The 20,907-nt window shown below is 39.5% G+C and overlaps 1 protein-coding gene and 1 long non-coding RNA gene across 8 annotated transcripts in view; one reads left to right on the top strand and one right to left on the bottom strand.

The window, feature by feature from the left end:
- Positions 1-20,907, top strand: part of mctp1b (multiple C2 domains, transmembrane 1b) — a 35,233-nt gene that overhangs the window by 7,090 nt on the left and 7,236 nt on the right. For 2 of the 7 annotated variants that reach the window (XM_032570442.1, XM_032570446.1), the window contains exons 2-14: positions 8,971-9,091; positions 9,168-9,310; positions 9,401-9,480; positions 11,772-11,895; positions 15,763-15,801; positions 17,070-17,237; positions 17,395-17,525; positions 17,750-17,936; positions 18,354-18,447; positions 18,548-18,650; positions 19,139-19,241; positions 19,872-19,973; positions 20,068-20,142. In XM_032570442.1, the coding sequence (XP_032426333.1) occupies positions 8,971-9,091; positions 9,168-9,310; positions 9,401-9,480; positions 11,772-11,895; positions 15,763-15,801; positions 17,070-17,237; positions 17,395-17,525; positions 17,750-17,936; positions 18,354-18,447; positions 18,548-18,650; positions 19,139-19,241; positions 19,872-19,973; positions 20,068-20,142 (1,470 nt within the window). Of the gene's footprint in view, positions 1-8,268; positions 8,901-8,970; positions 9,092-9,167; positions 9,311-9,400; positions 9,481-11,771; positions 11,896-15,762; positions 15,802-17,069; positions 17,295-17,394; positions 17,526-17,749; positions 17,937-18,353; positions 18,448-18,547; positions 18,651-19,138; positions 19,242-19,871; positions 19,974-20,067; positions 20,143-20,907 lie in introns of those variants that run through there. The other 5 variants (XM_032570447.1, XM_032570443.1, XM_032570444.1 and 2 more) reach the window with 5 other exon arrangements.
- Positions 1,024-20,906, bottom strand: LOC116724774 (uncharacterized). The gene is made up of 3 exons (XR_004340273.1): positions 20,446-20,906; positions 16,046-16,049; positions 1,024-1,034 (listed from the first exon to the last, which is right to left on the bottom strand). It is a non-coding gene; the product is annotated as an uncharacterized LOC116724774 (long non-coding RNA).

Genomic DNA, 20,907 nt, shown 5'->3' on the forward strand with positions numbered 1-20,907 from the left:
CTTGGCAATATAGAGATGGGGTTTTTTTTTGTTTGTTTTTTTTTATTAAATTTTTTAAAATCATTTTCAAAAAATGACTTGGGCAATTATTTTAGTTAGGTGACAATATGATTGTTTGACCAGGTGAGAATGAACTTGTGGAGCTCTAATGTGATATTCATTTATGTTTCTAGAAAGTAGTACAGACAATCCTAATGAACTGCAAACAGGAAACGTTTAGCTGGATTTAATGTAAGTGAGAATTAAACTTTCTTTTTTTATTCAATAATTATAAATATCTGGTTTCAGATCAGATGTATGTTAAAAGTTGCTTTTGAGATTGTTGAACATTAAGGTTTTTATTTATATACCACTTCACAAGTTGAAGAGCTTCTCCTGAAGCCACATGAACAGATGACCTCTGATGTCTCCTTAAATTCAGATCTTTTAGAAGAACTTTAAATAAAAATAAAGTGTTTAACAGCCCAGAAGATGTTTTGTATCATTTTTAAATGTGTACCCCCAGCTCTACCTAGGTCTCCTATAAAGAAGGAACCGTTTCAATGTGGAAAAGAGTGTAAGATGGAAGTCTAAACCGCTCTGAGGGTTCCTGCAGAAAGAGTCTATTAGTTACAGTATTGATCACTGTCTGTAAGAGCAGTCTGTGTCTGTAAAGAGCCCACAAGCTTCAACCACCATCTTATTGAAGACTCTATGTATCTTCATCAACTCTTCTTATTGAATTTATTCCAAACCTCCCTATTCAGCATCTGTATCTTTTATCTCATAGTTATGAATATATCTTTTAATATAATTTGAAGTACATTCATCCATGGAATATGAAGTCATTGACCATATTTTCTATTTTGTCATATAGGATTGTACACAAATATTATATATATATATATATATATATATATATATATATATATATATATATATATATATATATATATATATATATATATATAAAAAAATGCCTCTGTGTCAGAGGCAGACAGACAGGAAAGGCCAGGATTATGAACATTGCTGTTTAGAGGCACCAAAGGGTCACACTTTCTTTTTCAGACTTTTTTCAGACACTGTGATCCATGTCTGAGTTTTTCATGACAGTCTGAATGGACCAGTATTGATCTTTTCACCTCTCCCTGCTCCTCAAAATACTGATTTCCGCCACTTCCAAATGTGAAACTAAATCGGATACGTTGCAGTCTGAACGGTCATGTCTCTTTCTATTTGTCCTTTACGTCACTGATGTGAGACATCCGTCATAATTCTGCACCAGCAAAAGCCAGGCGTGGTAAATCCAGATTTAAGCAACGGCTGAAAATTATAATTATGAAATAATAAAAGCTGTTTGTGTCAGTGAAGTACATCACATCATAATCCCACCACTCTACATCCAATCAGACTTCCCTACAGATGTTTCTGTCAATTCTTCACAAAACGCCTTTTGTATTAGTTTAATGCATCTTCTTATAATCTTGTGTTTAAAATCGATGCGTAGATAAGGGCATCCATTATTACTTCTGTAAACAGAGCGCTGCTGTGTAGCATCAATGTTCTTTGCCCGTGCTGGTGGGCTGGTTGGACTGGTAGAAACTGGTTATGTGCTCAGGCAGCTTTTAAATACACAATGAGTTGAAATCAGGAGAAACTGTAATTGATTGATGGATCTGATGGCCATGTAATCATCTGTGGAAGCCAGGATTATGCTTTGGCTTCAACAAAGTACAATCACTTATTTTTCTCAATAACATTCAAATCAGTTTGTAACTTTAATATCTGAAACTGAAACAATGGCTGCTAAACTGATCCTGAAGCCTGACACACACGTGTGAGTAAAAACAAAGGCAAAGCTTTAAAATAGGCATTCATTAGAATGCCTGATGGGATTGGTTTGGTCTAACTCTATTCTCAGCTTTGCTTCCTGATTTAGTGCCATAGTTAATTCTGACTAAGCAGCTTGTTAGCGCTGGCAGTTCATGTCAGCCTTGTCATGTAAACTTCTTACCTCGTTCTGTCGCCGTTTCAGCTTTGCTGGTTGCACTCATCTCTTGTCTTTCTGCTTCCCAAGGAAAACTATCTGTGAGTCTCTGTTAGCAAATATCTTATTTACTGCTGATTTATACTATAAAAAAAAAACACATAAGCATTTTTTTACACAAAGTCTGGTGTGAAATGAGAATATACTTTTCCTGTTTTCGTTCAATTACGATTCCCAATTTTTTTTTCTATTTATTAAATGCCAGAATAATAAGAAAGATAATTTTTTAAAGGGAATTTATATTACTTTCTTCAAAGTCAAAAGTCTAAGTACTTTTCATTACTATTTGGTGCCATTGCCCTTAAACTGTGTGACTTGGATATCCTTCCACAAGCTGCTCAGTAATTTTGGCCCATCTATGGGGGAAAATTGCTGTCAATAATATTGCAGAGTTATAACTTTGTAAATTGTATTTCATCACCTTCCTAAAATAAGTAATTATATGCCAAAATAAATAATCTTTTACTTTTTATTGCCATAAGATGATTTAGGCAAAAAAACCAACCCAACACTTTTGGCAAAAAATGACATAGAAAGGTGACAATTTGTACCTTGTAAGCTTTTATTCTCACAGATAAAACCTCTGCTTTTACATCTATGTATAATTTAAAAACACAAAACAAACACAAATCTTAATGTTTTTTTTTACATTTCTTGACTTGCATTTACAAATTTAGACTCCTGCGCATACATTTTTAATTGGCAATAATCTGGCCCCAAACCAATTGATCTAAAACAGGAAAAGTTTATTATGATTTTACGTCAGACAGTGTGAAGAAGGATGCATGTGCCTCTTTATACAGCATATGTAAACCTGTGGTTTGAACCGTACCTCTGGTGGTGTCATCACTTTGATGAAACAGAGATTGGTTTTAGGGCCACCAGTCAAAGTGGAGGTAAGACCACGGTGAATCTCTGTCAGCTCAAAATAACTTCAACTTAACAAAAAATGATTAATGGAAATCATATTTTCACAAACTGTTGGGACACATCCTGTTTGCAGTAGATGGTCATTTGCATAAAAGTTTGTGGTTGCTTAAAAGAAAGCCTGTGGCACGCTGCAGTTTGTGAAATGACCGTAACGCCTGGAGCAAAGTAGAAAGTGTCAGGAAATTGTTCAAGAGACACAAAACCAACCTCGTTTCCACGGCCACAAAACCTTTCTAGTAAAAAATGAAGTGTACTTTCAACCATTCATGCCCTGTTTCTCTTAAACTAATTTATTTTCGTAATTTCAATTAGCGCAATGGCTAATGGAAGCACAGTCAGTTCGTCCCAGCCACACTGCATGCTGAGGAAAAGGTTTGTGTAAAGAGTTAATCAGTTTGGACTCTGAATATGAGATACATTTAATTTTCAATGTTTGTATGTGGCAGAGATCAGTCTCAATCATTCCTCTCACCTGCTAGAAGACATTCGTTTTCTCCGTCCTCGGCGGCGCAGCAGCAGGTTGCTTCTGCTTTCTGGCTCCTGGTTACCTCCAGCCCAGCGGAGCTGTGAATAATTCATGCTACCTCTTGTTGCTAACAGCTTTGATCTTAGAGATTGGACACTTTTACCTTGCCACACTCATGGCTTTTGCTCAGCATTTCTGCTCCGTCATGTTTTTATCAGATCCTGGCTGTCTGGGTGGTCTGACCTCAGATGAGTATCAGTTCTTGCTTCTCCTTGCAGATTCTGCCTCATTACTGGAACAAGTCATACTATGTGTTATATGCAGTGCTGATCTGTGAGACTGGAAAAGTAAAAGTATTTCTCTCTTTATCTTGAACACTTTGTTGGGATTCTATGCAATGAACTGACACAAAGAGCTTTACTGGGATGTAAAGCGGAAGGAAAAGGATGTACGGCTGCACGATAAAACGATAACGACACCTATTGCGATAGAAACGTGATTAATAGCAATAGAAAATACATCAGATAGAATTTTGATCGTTTCATTGAGCTGGGATCCAGAACCCCACAGCATTCTGGGGGATGTAGGCAGATGAAAGGCTTTAGCTGCTCAGCCTCTCATGGTCAGCTAAGCAAGGTTGTTCTGGTGGCATCAACTAATTCACTCACTCTTTGGTTACCTAGCAACAACTTGCTGAGTAACATGTGTAGTGGTAGTTTCATGATGCTCCCAACATGCTTTGGCGTCCGCATGACTCAAAGTGAAGATCCGACAGACATGATGATGATGATAACGTTGAGAGTCGATGCAACAAGTTGCAAAGATGCATCAGTGTGACTGCTGCTCTCCGTGTAGCACTGTCTGAGTTACTATTATAAATGTGCACAAATCTTTTACATGAGATATATTCAGAATTCAGCCATGATGCTACCGCTCATTATCTACCAGCCAATCAGAGGAGACGTCAGCATCTTATTGAGGCGTTGGAGCGACAAACCCTGCCTCACTTGGGAACGGCAACATATGCGGCGTTTTGAGCGAAATTGCAGTATGAAATTATGGATTCAACACGTTTGAATGACACAACTTTTTATGAACTATGATGCAGTGAGAGCTCTGGTGGAGCAGCAGACCGTCAGAGAAAACACTCGTCCCCAAAGTGATTCATGCCTTTCAAAATATTGTACAACACTAGATGTTTCACCCTGTTACCTTTAATTAGAAACTAGAACACCAGCTGCATTTACAGGCCAGATTAGTAGTAAATCAAGGTCACCTCAGTAGTAGTTCATAGCAAGTTTAACTGCAGCGCCTCTATGTGATGATTTTAACTGAATAAAGAACCAACACTAAAATACAGATATAAATAAGAGATATGCTCTTATAATTGTATCACACTATTTTGTGGTAGTTGTTGTAATGCTGGAGAACAAGACAATAAAAAAGTATTCACAACTTGTTTTGGGCAACTGCATGAATCAAAGTTCTGCGAACATGAAATATTGCTCTGTATTTAATCATCTTATTTTCATATTTATTGATGTTCTAATGGAACCAGCAGAAGGGAAGATAGTATAAGAAACTATTCTTACAATGCAGCCCGTCTCAGTAACACTGGGGTACAAAAAATATTTTTAGAAGTTGTCTTTGTTTTTTCAACTGAACTAGGACTACAGTATTTTGGGTTGTAGAGGTTGTAGACCCGTCCTCTGGTTTGTACAAATCCACACTTTGCTTTTCAGATTAGACTTTTTAAAACATCTCTGAGGCCAAAACTCACAGGCCATCAAGCAACACTTGGATTACGAAGCAACAGGAATCCTTAACGACCCCCCTGCAGTTCGCAGCGATCCATCCGGTTTAAACGCTGGAGCAATCTGCTGCTCTCACACTCCAGACTCATTTATCATCGCCATCGATCCGGACGTTCACAGGGACTTGTGTGAATGTGTTGACAGGATGCAGGATTCCCAGCGGCTTCCTGGCATTTAGGAAGCAGCATGGAGAGATGGATGTTAACTTCTCGCTGTTGCTTACTGGCAGAGTGGAGCGCGTTCTGTCTGACACATCATACGTATCCACCACGGCGTAGTGGGACCAGACAGAGAGATTCTTTTTTAAATTACTTACAAGAATACAGTCATGACATTAGCAGAGTGAAGACACAATATTACCAGAAGAACATCATAAAATGACCAGAAAAAAAGTAATTTTTATGGGAGCAAACCTGATGGAGTTATCGAATTGTTGAGACTTGATTTTATTATTATGAGTTTATTCTTGTATTATTTTGTCTTAGTTGTTGGATGACTTTGTTCTTGTAATAATACTGACTTTATTGTCGTGCAACTTTTTTCTCACAATGTTATGACTTTGTTCTTGTATTTTGAGGTTATTCCTGTAATATTTTGACTTAATTGTCAAATGACTAGTCTCATGATATTATGACTTCATTCTGGTAATATTATGAACTTTTTCTTGTACAACTTTTTTCTCGCAACATTATGATTCACTTCTTGTATATTCATTATTATTATTTTTTTGTCCTGGCTGTCATACTCCATCATGTGCATCAAATATCAGTTTCAAAATGTTATATTTAATCTTGTGTGGATCATTCTTGAAATGATAAAGGAAGATTTTACTAAAGTTTATGGTTTGGGGGCGACTTCATTACTTTTTTTGGATCACGGCAATCAGATTTAGAAAGAACATTGTTGCCAGTTGTCATCATTAGCAGCATTATGAATTTGTCATGGTGTCAGGAGGAGACACAGCGAACATTCAATAATTAATGCTGAGCAGACTCAGCATTAATTATTGCAGAGGGGGAGAAAATGCTTTCACTACGGGACACACACTAACGGCCACAAGATGGAAATAAACATCGTCTTAGTGCTGAAACGATTAATTGTGATGAATCGATTATTGAAATAACCGTCAACTAATCATCAACTGGAGTACAAAGACTTAAAAAGGGACATTTTCTGAAAGAGCTGTAATTAAACCAAAACTGTGCAAAAATAAATTTACATTTTGAATTTAAGATAATAATAATAAAAAATAAAATTAAAAAACACCTGGGACCTCGTGCATAAAGCGTGCGAGCATTGTGCGGTCCCATATTTTACACATACGTCGGCATGTATAAAAATTAACTTTGCATCAAAGTTTGCGTAAATATATGCACACTTTTTCGCTGGTGTGAAAATCTGCGGCGGCCACGCAAACTTTTTCTGTGGACAATATCAAACTACAAACCGTCAAAAGTCATAAATCCACTGAAATCTGACTCCATTCAGTGTTATTTAGACCAAGACGCATCAAACCCGATGTTTTTCATGATTTTAATATTTTATTGTTTAAACATAAACAATTAAACTGAACCACATTTATCCTCAGACAATAAGCTAACACGCACACAAAATAAAGAAAATAACAATAAATGTATATGAAAACCTCGCTAAATGTAAGTAGTACGTTTTCTCAGTTTTTGTCTCATAAAGATGTAACGCATTGGTCCGAAGTGCATGAAATGCATCTATGGGGTCATTTCATTCTCACTAAAAGAAGAAAACAGGGTTGGATCAGCAGATTAACTTCAACCTGCTGATTAAAAATAATCAACAGGTTTAATTATTTTTAAGGTGATCAAGGTGTGATGTAATCACACGTATATACAGTAAGTAGCTGCATTAAGGTGAGCCGCGTAATTGTGGAGCGTTTTGGCTCAGATGGAGAACATCGCCAATGGAAGGATTCAGAGGAAGCGATTGATCATATTGATCTGCTGGGAAATGTTGATGATGGTTTATGAGTGTTTAGAATAATCCAGACTGAACATCCTGGAGCTCCGAGCAGCCCTGCGGTACCGGTACCGGTCCAGCTGCAGTCATCCTTCAGTCGAGCCGCCCGCTTTGTGAATGCGCCTTATGGACATAAAGCATCCTAGTATTTAGACTCTCTGACTCGCTGTCTGTCTTTAAATCCCGGCTGAACGCTACTGATGTTCAAACAGTATTGCATTTGCAGGATCTCTCTCTCTATTTTTATTTGGATTTTTTCTTCTTTAAAATGTATTTTTATTTCTGTGAGGTGACATTATGTGTCCTCAAAGCACCTTTGAAATAAAATATATAATTATTATTATTATAAATACTTATACTGCTTCGAACAAGGACGTTGCCATGGTTATTGCTTCACATGGTGGCAAACTAACGGGTATTTACACCAATTTACTTATGTATTTATGATGGCGACAGGGCGGACCAGCAGCTGCTCTCTGTTTCCCGCAAATTAGGATTTATAAAGGAAAGGTGCGTGGCCACGTGCGTGCGCACGGCTTTCTGAATCTGATTTTTTTTGTGCGCCTCACTTTTCAAAAATTTTCCGTAGGCCAACTTTTAGTGTGAAAACTGCACACTCTTTTATGCATGAGGCCTCTGGTCTGTAAATATGTTCTCCTCATGTGTTATAGTTTAGCTTCACCTGGTTAAAGTTCTGTAGAAAAACAAACAAATTCTCCTTATTAAGCACCTTCTGATTTCCAATTATTAATGGGTTCATCCAAAAACGCTCACAGGTCAGCCAATGTATTGATGTTAAGTCCAGCAGCACTTCTAACATGTTGATGTTAAAAGTATTTCATTATCTGCAGATTAATTATTTACTGCAAATGATCAAGTGTTCACTAAAGTAATAATCTGCTATTACATTTTAGGCTATAAAATATTTATTTTCTTATTTAAATAAGGATTTTATTTATTTATTTGCATCTTTTAATGTCTTTCTAATATTGCATAAAAAGGCTTACATATTTTTTATTCGATTAATCGATTAATCGTCAGAATAACTGATAGATTAATTGATACCTAGAATAGTTGTTAGTTGCAGCCCTACGTCGGTTTTTAATATAGAAACAGTTTGACTTATTGGGTCGACACCAACTAAAATCATCCAATACAGTAATGCAAATATATCATATCTTCCCAACATATGTACAATCTTTCTTAATCGTTTTTAGTGCACAGACAGCATATTGCAAATATTACACGCTTTGCAAAAAATACTGTACATATTTTTAACACAACATTGTAACATTTTTCCGTATTCCTTTATATTTTCCTCCCATGCAGTTGGACTTTTTTTGCAAGACTTTGAAGTGAAACATTTTGCCCTTGGTAAAAATTGATAACTTTTGGTTGCATCTCATCTGAAGTTTTACTCAAGCCCAGACTTCCTCGTTCAAAGGTGCTGATGTGGAAAGGGTAGCTGTACAAAAAAACGGAAGAAACATCATCTAGCATCAGTGCGGTCGGTCGGGAGGAAGCTTGAATCGTGTAATTTCCTGTCGGCCGTCCTCTGAGGGATCAGTTGAGTTACACACTCTAGTCAGTGTCAGTATGAATGCAGCAAAGACAGAGAAAACTCTGATCCAACACCTGCAGGAAGACTCTGGCATTCCTCTTCAGAATGTTGGTGAGTTTGCATCGACGCGGGTTCACGCAGCAGCAGCGACTCTAACGAATGCGTCCGTCTCTCCTGACAGGGCATGGGGGCATCCTGCTCCTCGGGGAGCCCCTCTGAGGCAGCCACCCCCCCACCAGGGATGTATAAGCTGGAGATCGAGCTGAAGCGAGGACACAACCTCGCCATCCGAGACCGAGGAGGTGCTTGTGGACGTCTTTCTTCGGCTTTTTTTTTTTTTTTTGCCTCTGTGGATGTGTTAACAGTTGATCTGTTCAGGCTCCAGCGATCCCTATGTCAAGTTCAAGCTGGCTGGTAAAGAGGTGTTCAGAAGCAAGACCATCCACAAAAACCTCAACCCGGTGTGGGACGAGAAGACCACGCTCATCGTGGACAGTCTGAGCGAACCGCTCTACGTCAAGGTAAAGATTAAAAACACACAGAAGACATTTTGAAATCGATGGCGAAACAGAACCAGCAGTCAGTGGAGATGTTGTGTTGCTCTCCTGCAGGTCTTTGACTATGACTTTGGTCTTCAGGACGACTTCATGGGTTCTGCTTTTCTTTACCTGGAGTCTCTAGAGCAGCAGAGGTCTGGTAGACGTTCCTGTCATCATGTAGGATTTGTGTCGTGTTACAGAAGGGGCCTAAGAATCCAAACTGGCTCATTGCGCTGTAGTTCCAGTCGTTTAGGTCGTCTTTGTGGTTGTTGTTCTTCTCTCTGTGGTGGTTAGTGGTTGCATGTCTCTGTTGCTGTTCGCTGTTCTGTGTTTCTCTTCTGAGCAACGTTAGTTTCTCTCTTGACCATTCTACCGTCCGGTGGCTGTTGTCATCCTTGTAGCTGCTTATGTGTGTCTCCGTGTCGTTTCGTGCTGCTTTGTGCCGGTTGCTGTTGCATGCCTACATGTGAGCCACCTGTCTGTGGTTGGGGTTGCCAGATTTTGACAACTGAAATAGGACCTGTACCAACTTCCACTTTCTTTGTTTTGAGAGGAAACACTTTCATGTTGACCTAAAGCGTAGCTGTAAGTCACCCATGACTGTTGGTTGTGTTGATGTAATGTTTCAACCTAAATGGCTTTCAGCAGACCTGTTTAACGGAGAGCCTTTATTAATTCATTTATTTTTTATGCACATATCAAAATGTAGATGTGCACCGCATCACAAGACAATTTTCTTTCACAGATTCATTTCAATATAAATTATATTTGAGAGAAAAAAAACATTTCTTTATATGTGAAGCTGAATTTCAGTATAATTTAATAACAAAGACTCGGTTTATTAAAGTGGTTGGTAACCAATGAGACATCAGACTCTTTGGAGAGTAAATGCACTTTTAGCTTTAGTGATAGTTTCCCATCAGGACAGTGACGGCTCCTCCACCACCAGTTTGTTTTGCTAACTAGCTTTTTATTGACTCTAATTTTCACTGTGCCTTAAAATAATTTTTTATTAGTGACTAAACACATTAAGGTATCCACTTCTGACGGCTTAAATTACAGAAGAAAAGTATTTAAAGAAAATTAACTTCAGTTCTAGGTTTCATGGTCCTAAGAGCCTACTTACTGCTTCATGCACACAGTAATGAAAAGCAAACAAAATATACTTTATGATTTCTCTGCATCGTCTGTTAGCAAACAGGATCAACGTTGGATTTATGGCTTGGGACATCAGAACAGAGATAATATCACATATGTGAACCAGAAGAGATTAGAAAGCGGCTTGGCCCAAGAAACGGGTCAAATGCTTCTCTAATGTGGGTCATATAAACGTCCCACACCCGCCTCCATCGGACCTGTACAGGTAACTAACCTGTGGTCATTATGTAACCTGTAAACAGTCCCAACCTGTTGTTAAACAGATTTTCTAACCGTGTGGGCTCAGTATGCAAATGTTGTTGTGGATGGTCTGCAACCCTGTCTGTGATGGTTTTGGTTCCCCCTCCGGTCCACTTCCATGTGTTGCATGCTTTTTTTCCTTTCCTCTGTGAGCCTTTTGTGTCTCTGGGAGAGATTTTCTTCATCTCCTTCCTGTTGCTTGTGCCAGTTTGTGGTGAACATCTGAAACTGCATTTCACACTCACACAGTAAAACAAGCTTACATGCCTTCCTTGCACTTAGCATGAAAATGTTCAGTTTTCCTGCGACAGACTGGCGACCTGTCCAGGTGACCCCGCCTCTTGCCCGAAACGTTAGCTGGAGATAGACACCAGCAGCCCTCATGACCCCACTAGGGACAAGGGTGTTAGAAAATGGATGGATGTTCAGTTTTCAAGTGTCAGCATGTTGGACTCTATGCATTTCGGCTTTCAAATTAAATTCACTTCATTTTCACTTTAAGTCATAAGACTTTGCCAACAATTAATTCATTACAAACAATCCTTTTTCAAAGTGAATATTTCCCACTCTGATATTGATGACGATATACTGTATTTGTTGTACATTGTGCAGCTCTCATCCAAACCTACATGACCCGTGTAAAAAGGTCACCTTGTTAAATCATGTATTAAATCTGTTTAAACTCCATTTTTTATAAAAATGTGCTCAATTTTTCAACTCTAACTCCATCCTTATTACTTGACCTTCAAGATATAATAATTGATTTAAATAGTCTCTGCCGGTTGAAAGATGTCCAAAAGCAACACATCTGCTAAAAAAACCAGAAAAAACCCCCATTAACATCCATGAGTCTGGAACCTAGCTCCAGTTAGAAATCCCAGATAGAAAAATACATATTTATTAAAAATCCTAATACTCAAAAATAACAACTATCCATGCAATATGAAATTTCTTTAAAGAGCGAAACATGTTTTTGTTTTTTTTTCTGCTAATGTTTTTTCATGTGGGAGCATGACTCCAGCACACACACATGCTTGTGTTGCAGGACGATACCGGTGACTCTGGTGCTGAAGGACCCGCAGCTCCCCAACGAGGACCTGGGCTCTCTGGAGCTGGCAGTTACCCTGACGCCTAAAAGCAGCCCCATGGAGGAGCCTCGAGACACGGCGGTGTGTACTCATATTCTCTGTCAGATACGGTCGATGTCGCTGTCAGCTGGGGATTTTTTTTTGCAATGTCAGACATCTGATAAATTAGCTTGTTTAGCCTCACAGGGCAAAAACAGTGGTTCACTCTAAACCAGTAGATAGAAACAAGCCTAATTCGCCTTTTCTTTTTCTTTTTTTTTGCATCATTTTAAAAGTTTGTTCCAAGTTTGCTCATTATTACTACAGGACTAAGAATGTCTCCAGCTCAGGGGACAAGCTGGGTTGCTATAGATACAGGTTAGCAGAGTTCTCACTGTTCCTATAGAAATCATTTATATCATTCCTGGCTCTTTGTCCTCATTTTGTTATTTGTATTTTTTATTACAGTCTTCAAAATGCTGCCAGAACCTTCGTCAGTATTTTTGTAACCAAATATTGTTGGCAACCTGAACAAGAAGTTGACTTCTTAAGAACCTTTTTACTTCAAAATAAGAGTCCTAAACAACAAACTGCTGGGTGCCAAGATTTGAGCACTCGCCGTTTTGATGATGAAAAATTTCACAGTATTTAAACATTGATTAAACTTTAAAAAATATTTAGCTTTATGTTATTAAAGCTAAAGTTTAATCAGTAATACTTTTATAACAAATTTATGTCAGATCATGATTTCTAGGTTAATGTCAAGTAGTCATAACAAAGACGTTTTGAATAATGTCAACTTTGTATTAAAAGTGTCATGATTTACCAAATGACACTTTATGACAACAGTCATAAATATTCATAAAGACATACTCATGTTCATGACAGGTGTTATGTCATGTTTATGATGGTGTCATGACAGTCTTATTCACAACCCGTCAAATAAAGTGTTACCCAAAATGATTACAGATGCCAAAAAGTGAAATAGTGCCAGCAGATGTTAAAACAGAAGAGCAGCTAAACAGAAAAAAAAATCTTAAAAAGATAAATCTCTGCAACACCCTATTAGTTTCTGTTTTCACCAGTTTCATCGTGGTGCTGCAAATAATGAAGTATATTTTTTTTCCACAGAATAAATTGCTGAATATTATATTTATGAACTTGTTGATTAAAGAAAGTCTCCAGTTAGATCTTCCACATGTTTGTGTTTCCTGCAGCGAGGCGAGGTTAAGACGTATCGGTGGAAACCTTATGTGAATAAAGTGAGTGTAGCCGTGCTTTAGCTTGTAGCGTCCCTCCTTTAGCTCCTTTAGCTTCACCTCTGAGTTTAACTAGCTTGTTCCTCAGCAGCCTGATTAGAAAACATTCAGAGGACCTCTGTGAAAGGATTTCTACTCTCTGGCATTAACGTTACTTTTGTGGTATTGAATTTTAAACCTTTTAGTTTTACGCCTGATAACCCTCCAAAGGAATGTTGGATCAGATGCCCCATATGACACAGATACTTCCCCCCATATCAGCAGCTTCTGTATGGAGGAAGCCCGTTTCAGCTGCTTTTATGTGCGGTCCTATCCTTTCTGTCAGGAATCAAAGTTTTATGACGGCAGGGAAAGGCAGGAACCCAGATGGAGTCGTAAACGGAGAGGTGGTTGAAACATCACCCTCATTACTGGATGAGCTGCGCTTATTTATTCATGCCAAAATGCAGACATCAAGGTAAAAGCTCCATTCATACATAACCCCAGGATGGCTTTTTCCGTTGCCAGAGTTCTGTGTGAAATTATCTACGTGCCATGGAGGGTTCCTGCACAGCTGACCGAGGAGATGTAACCTCCACTAAAACTAACGGCTCTGATTTCTTTCTGTGGAGTCTGGAATTCTGCTAGCGTATTCTGTTAGCACGCAACATCTATAGAGCTGGTGAAGGCTGCGTTCACACAGCAGGCGAATGCGACTCAATTCAGATGTTTTTACCCACATGTGAACCACATGTGACTTTGTCACGGCGGTCTGATCGGCCCAATTCTGATGTTTTCAACAACAACAAAAAAAAAGTTGATTTGTGCCACTTTTGTATGTAGAACTAAATGTGATACATATCTGATTGATTTCTGCAGTCCGAATGGTTTATGTCACATTTTATGTGACTTTTCCATCGTTGACATGAGACGTACATCATATTTCTGCACCAGAAGACGCCAGACTGGATGTAAATGATGGCTGAAAAAACTCACGATTATGAAATTATGAAAGAAGTGCATCACATCACAATCCCCCCACTCCTGGTCCGACTACACGTCCAATCAGATTCTCTACAGAAGCTGCAGTGAACGCTTCACTAAAGGCCGTTGCCGTTACTTGTGCTTTCTGTTTATTAACTTCCTTCATTTTGTTATGATTTTGTGACATTACGGTTGCTCCCATTGCTTTAAAAATTTGAATTAGACTTCCATACACAGTGTGCTGCTATGCAATGTCAACGTATTTCTTGTCATGAAACGACAAAAAAAAAAAAAAGGTTTTCAGCAAAAAAAATCCTAACTGAGCATGAAGACCTGCTGTGTGAACGCAGCCTAACTTGTTCCGACTGTGTTACAAATGACCAAAGGCAGCTTTAAAAGAATAATTATACAACTGCATTGTGCAAAGGGCTAACATTTAAAACTGCGTTTAGCATTTTCACTTGTTCCTTAGCAATGTCCCAATCAGGACTTTTTGTCCTGGATGCCAGTCATTTTTTAAATTTGATGGTGGCAGGTATTTTATCTCCACTGAAGTTGGGACTGTAATGTTCTCACATTCCTTCAGTTGAAATATGCAGAGCTTTATGATTTGTTTCTAAAAACATGCAGCTACTGTCTTACATAAACTCATATTTTTGCTGCTATTGTCTGGAGTACATTGATGAAGTGGTAAGCTAGCGTTAGCGTGTGTCCTCTTTGCTTTGATATCACTTGTTGATCTTTTGACTCAGTTGAGGTTAAGTTATATGACAGACACCTGCAGAAAAAAGTGAAAAACGTTGCTTTCCTGCATCGAAAATGTTGTGTTTGGCTTTAAATGTAATAAAATTTAACAATTAAATTTAATACCAACCGCTTCTCAAGAGACGCCTGATCGTAATCATTTAACAAAAATCTTGGTTAGGACCTTATGCTGACTGGTGGGATCAGATGTGGACTTCCCTGTCATGATAAAGAAATATTTTGTCTGAGTTATATTTCCTCTGAGTCTGAAAAAAATATTGGAGTGATACATCTGATTTTCAGCATCTTTTTTCCGCTAGGTGTGTAGACTGGGCTTGGTTCTGAATGGTTGTTTCAACCCAGGTTGGATGGATTTATGTAAGATGGCAGGAGGTGGAATCTATGGGTTTTGTAGTAAATTCACTGAAATAGGTTCTGTTCTAAGAGCTCTGTGACAGTTTTAGCAACAATAATATGTATATTTTTTTCAGTAACTGCTTTAGAAATTAGAGAACCCTTTCATATTCAAAAACTCTCATTTCTGATGAAATTGTTGCTGCAAAAAATGCTTGAAGTTCTTCACAGTTCTGGATTTTGACGTTTGGGATTATTTTCTGTTCAGAGAGTCTTCAGATACATTCTAAGCTCCAAGTCATTAAGCACAGCTTGTCTCATCCATATATTATTCACCATATGAAATAATAATAAGCTGAGTCTCAGTCTGAAACGCAGCTCTAGTCAGAGGGATGGATTCAGAATCAGGCGACAGCACGCTGAAGAAGTGTGGGAAAGAAATGAGCAAACGGGAAAATCATCAGAACTGAAAATAAATGAAACATCTGTTTATGTTGCTTTATTAATGGGGCTTAAATAAAGCAGCACGTCTCCCTACCTCATGGTTTAGCTTCAGTTAGTCCCAGTAGAGCTGATCCTCTAGTGGCTTTAGGTCGAGACGTTTAGGTTTCAACGTATAAAAGCTGAACAGTGTTTAATATGTCTTCAGACCATGCTGCTCAGGAGGTCCTGGAAACGATCCACAAAGGTAAACACCATCACCACCTTGGGTGTGTGTGTGTGTGTGTGTGTGTGCAGCCACAGCATCCTCCACCAGCTTCCTGTCACTTCTCCTTCACCATGTCTGCATTTCAACGCAGCGCCTCCATTTTGTGTTGGAGTTCTTGTTGCTGCTGTCGGTTCCTTGGAGGCTCCGCTCTCCAAGCCGGTTCCGGTGGGACGTTTCTGGAGCAAAGTGATCCAGAGCATGCACATTACATAACTGATTTAACTGATCTTTTTAACATTATTATTTAAGTATCAGGCACAGATAAAAATAAACCAACGGCTTCAGTGTTAAGTTTTAAGGCTATTAAAGTGGAGTTATTATGTAAAATCTACTCTTTTTTTAAGCTCTATTAATCTCATAATATTATTAGTTCATCAACAAAACACCTGGAGTGTGGCTTTGATTTTATTTTTCATGCATGTTTGACAAATCCTTTCACTTCTAGGGTTACATAAATCCTTGGTCCCACGAAACACTGCCTGCTTCCACAAAGCTCCGCCTTAGAGCTGCAGTCCTCAGCTGAGCTTCTGCCTCACAGCGCGCCGCTCCCCCTGCTCCTCCCGCACGCCGCTCCTAAAGACTAGCCAGCAGCAATTAGCAAACACCTGGTGGATCTGCGAGTCCACTGAGCTCGTCATACAAACTACTTCTTAACGGCTTAATGGAGAAACAGGAAGCAGGAGTTTCTTAAAAAGACAGAGACCTAATTTCGAGTTGTGAACCCAGTGTGTGGTGTGTCTGTGTTCAGCCCCCTTGTGTCTGAACGCTGTAACGCCACCATTTGCTGTTTTTTGTTTTTTTTGCTTTATTTTTTGGCTCATTTTGCTTTGCTCTGGCATGAATGGATGAACAGTGTCTGTGGAACATCAATCAGTTAGCTTTAGGCCTGGACTTTGACTGGACCACAAGTCAAAGCATTTGCACCATTTGGTTGTAGTTCTGGCTGCATGTTCACAGCTGCTGCGTTGCAGTTATTAGGTTTAGAGAACAGTCACCGTTCACACAGGGCCATGTAGGTTTGGATTATTTTCCTCCCATAATAAGAAACACCTTCACTTAAAAACTGCACTTTGTGTTTGCTTGAATTGTCCTTGACTTTTCCTAAATTGTTTGATTGGTGTGAAAAACAAGCAAAAAATTAGGAGATCAGGAAAACGGTTTGTCCTGCATGTCTTATTCCTCGCTTTGAGATGAATACATTCCTTTGTGTGTGTGTGTGTGTGTTTGTGGGTGTGTGTGTGGATCAGCAGCAGCAGTCATTGCGTCTCACTGAGGTGCATCGGAAGTCCCAGCTGTGGCGAGGGATCGTCAGCATCACGCTGATCGAAGGTCGGAACCTCACGCCCATGGACCCCAATGGCCTGAGCGACCCCTACGTCAAGTTCAGGCTGGGGCCACAGAAGTACAAGAGCAAGGTGGGTCAGACCTGACGTGACCTCTGCTAGGAACCAGGCAGCATGACGTCACTGCAGGTCATTTACCTGGTGCCCAGGTTCAACTGAAATCCAGTTTCACCGAGTCCAGTTTGGGGAGGGGATTAAGAATTGTGTGTGTGTGTCTGTGTGTGTGCAGACGGTGTCGAAGACCCTGAGTCCTCAGTGGAGGGAGCAGTTTGACCTTCATCTGTATGAGGAAACAGGAGGCGTTCTGGAGATCACAGTGTGGGACAAAGACACGGGGAGGAGAGACGACTTCATCGGACGGTCAGAACCAGAACCAGCTTTATTCAACGTGTTCGCTTCCACTTTTCTCCCAATGAGCACTTTTTAAATCTACTAACATAAGAAGGATTAGGCTGAGGAAGTACAGATAAGCCTGGTGTTGATGTGATTCAGTAGAACCAGAACCACCGACCGTTTCCTCGATCCTCTACTGGTTCCGGTGACGTCATCTGAAGAGTTACCCAGCCTGTCTGCCACTGTTCCAGCTGCCAGTTGGACCTATCCACTCTGAGTAAAGAGAAGACCCATCACCTGGAGCTGCCGCTGGAGGAGTCCCGGGGCGTCCTGGTGCTGCTGGTCACGCTGACGGCGTCGGCGGCAGTCTCCATCGCCGACCTGTCCCTCACGCCGCTGGAGGACCCAGAGGAACGCAGAGAGATCCTCAAACGATACGTCAGTGGCCTTCTGACGTTCACATCTCACATCCACTAACTTTAAAACAATATTTACGTTAGCCAGGCCTGTCATGATAACACATTTACTGGACCATAAATTGTTGTCCAGTTTATCACGATAATCCTGGTGACTATTGTGATAAACGATGATATTGTTTTGTGAGACGTAGTAAATTGATAGTGGCATAACAATGCAAGCTCTCTCTCCCTCTAGAAAATTATTTAGTAAAGATCACTTAACACTGGAACTGGAAGATATTTTAAATATACAACATAAAGCACAACAACCAAAAATTACAGTGAAAAGGGAAATAAAAAAACCCACTTTCAACCGAAACCATAAATAAAATGGATTATGATGCCTCTGAAAAATTACCATCCAAAAGATTGCAGCACACACATTTCTTTGCCGCAGGGTGTGAGGAAGTCGTTGTCCAACCTGAGGGATGTGGGCATCGTCCAGGTGAAGGTGCTGAGAGCCGAGGGGCTGATGGTCGCTGACGTAACAGGTACCAGCGCCTCCTGGCTTCTTCTTCTGCTTCTCCTCAGAAACCACCTGCCACCAAACACACTCTCTAATCTGACTGCTCTCTCTCTCTCTCTTTTCAGGTAAAAGTGACCCTTTCTGCGTGCTGGAGCTGAATAACGACAGACTGCAGACACATACCATATACAAGAATCTCAACCCTGAGTGGAACAAAGTCTTTACCTTGTGAGTCACGTTTTGCTGCAGCATCTTCCTCCTAATTCTTCATTATGGGGCCGTTAACGTTTTCTCCAGTGGACTGAGAGGCTGTAAAATCCCCCCTGAGTCATTCTGAGTTATGAGCTTGTTGATGCTGGAACGCCCACATGTGTTGTTCCAGGCTGGAGAAACCAAAAAGCACAAGTTAAAGTTTGAATTTCAGAATATAGAAGCAGAAAATGCAGCTGGTTTAGCTTAGAGGATGGACAGCTAGTTAGACTATCTGTTATTGAGATAAAACACACATAATATAAATCAGGAATTTAAAGTAAAGTAAAAACATAAAGGTAAAAATCATACACTGTTTTTTTTTTTTTTTTCATGCACATTTCAAAGTATTTTGTTAGAAAAAGTTGACAAAAATAGCAAAATTTGGAATAACTTCCTCAGTTTCCCAAAAACGTTTGTTACGCTGACTCTGGCTCAGTCTGGCCTCACGTCTCCTCTCTGCACAGCAATGTGAAAGATGTTCACTCGGTCCTGGAGGTGTCGGTGTTTGACGAAGATAGAGACAGGAGTGCAGACTTCCTGGGAAAAGTGGCCATTCCTCTTTTGAATGTGAGTATTAGAGGTTGTTCAGACTCCTGGGAATGTTCTTCATTTTGTCTGGTTAAAGCCACACGGTTACATGCGGCTGATCAAATACAAGGCAACGGCTGATCATGAAGGGAACTTGAACTAATGGCTTCTGTGTTTTTAATGATGTTGTTTTTTTCACTAACGCGTTTTAGAAAATCTCTGAAGCCATAACAATGGAGATAATCCATCAAGGCCAAAGTTCATATGTGCTGGTCTAAAAGTCAGACGTTTTTCAAACTATAAAGTTGGAATTTAGACGTTTATTACAATTACAATTTAGCTAATAGCTCCGTTAGAATGTATGAGACATGAGTTTTTTTAAAATGGAAACAAACTAAACGTTGTCCCTGCTGATATCCAAAATAATTACATTTAATGTCCAGCAGTTTTAAATTTTAGGTTTAATTTATATGCAAACATTATTCTGAAGATTTGTTGGATCACTTTGACTAAACACAGCATGATAACCAAGTGAGCTTCAGCCTGCAGTGCTTGTTGGAAATTCGCAGAACTGTTTTGCGGTCTGTAAGCCAAGTCAGGGTGTGTGGTTTAGCTTCGTAACTCAGTGTGTGTATTTTAGGTTTGTAACCCAGTGTGTGTGTGTTGTAGGTCCGGAACGGCGTCCAGAGAGCATACCTGCTAAAAAACAAAGAGCTCACCGCCCCGACCAAAGGAGTCATCTACCTGGAGATGGAAGTCATCTACAACACGGTGATTGTGACGCTCCGGCTTGTGTGTTCACACGAATCCTGCAGTTTGTTCCGTCCAAAGCGTCAAAGTTTTTCCTTGATGTGCTTTTCTTCAGATAAAGGCTGCTTTAAAGACCGTGGTTCCTGCAGAACAGAAATACGTGGAGGAAGAACCAAAAGTTTCCAAGCAGGTGTGTGTTGTTACACAATTACATTCATGATTATGATCAAAATTAAAGCACAACTGTTGTTGGGTTCAGGTCCGGTCCTGATCCTTGATTCATAACTGCGTTTCCATACACCATATGTTTGCGCATTTTGACATTTCGAAAATAAATTAGCTTAAGGAAAACTCTCATTTTTCAATAAATGGTTTTGGTGCTAGGATGAAGTGGCTTTTATTGTTTGTTTTTTGTGGCTGTATTGAAATTGGTTTATTTTGCCAAACTTAAATGGAAACACTTTTCCATTGCATCACATAAGTGATGAGCAACCGGACATTGCCACTGGTGCAAACCATGAAGAAGAAGACCACAGGAAGTAGCTGGAGGAAGATGGCCCCCCGCTGTGTTTTTTTTAATGAATTATCATGTGAACAAACTTATTCACATGTGATTTTTAATTGCATTTCTTATTTAATGGAAACACCAAAAGAGAACCCATGCCCCAGCTATAATTTTTCAATATACATATTTTTGAAAACAGATATTTCTCTGTTTTTAAAAGCTTCCTCTGGTCTAAAACACGACAGTACCTCTCCTCCGCCAGTAGGGGGCAGCTTAGTTGAAACCGATCACATTTTATTTGAAAGCCTCTAACAAATCCATGATGTTAATAAGACATAAAATGTTTTGACTTTATAGAGTTTGTACTAATCACCAAACGTCTTCATTGTGTATTTTAGCCAAACTGTATTATTATGTTAGCACATTCGCAGCAGGTAAAACCTTTTGCCT

This window comes from Xiphophorus hellerii, chromosome 8 (assembly GCF_003331165.1).
Source record: "Xiphophorus hellerii strain 12219 chromosome 8, Xiphophorus_hellerii-4.1, whole genome shotgun sequence".
Classification (NCBI taxonomy): domain Eukaryota; kingdom Metazoa; phylum Chordata; class Actinopteri; order Cyprinodontiformes; family Poeciliidae; genus Xiphophorus; species Xiphophorus hellerii.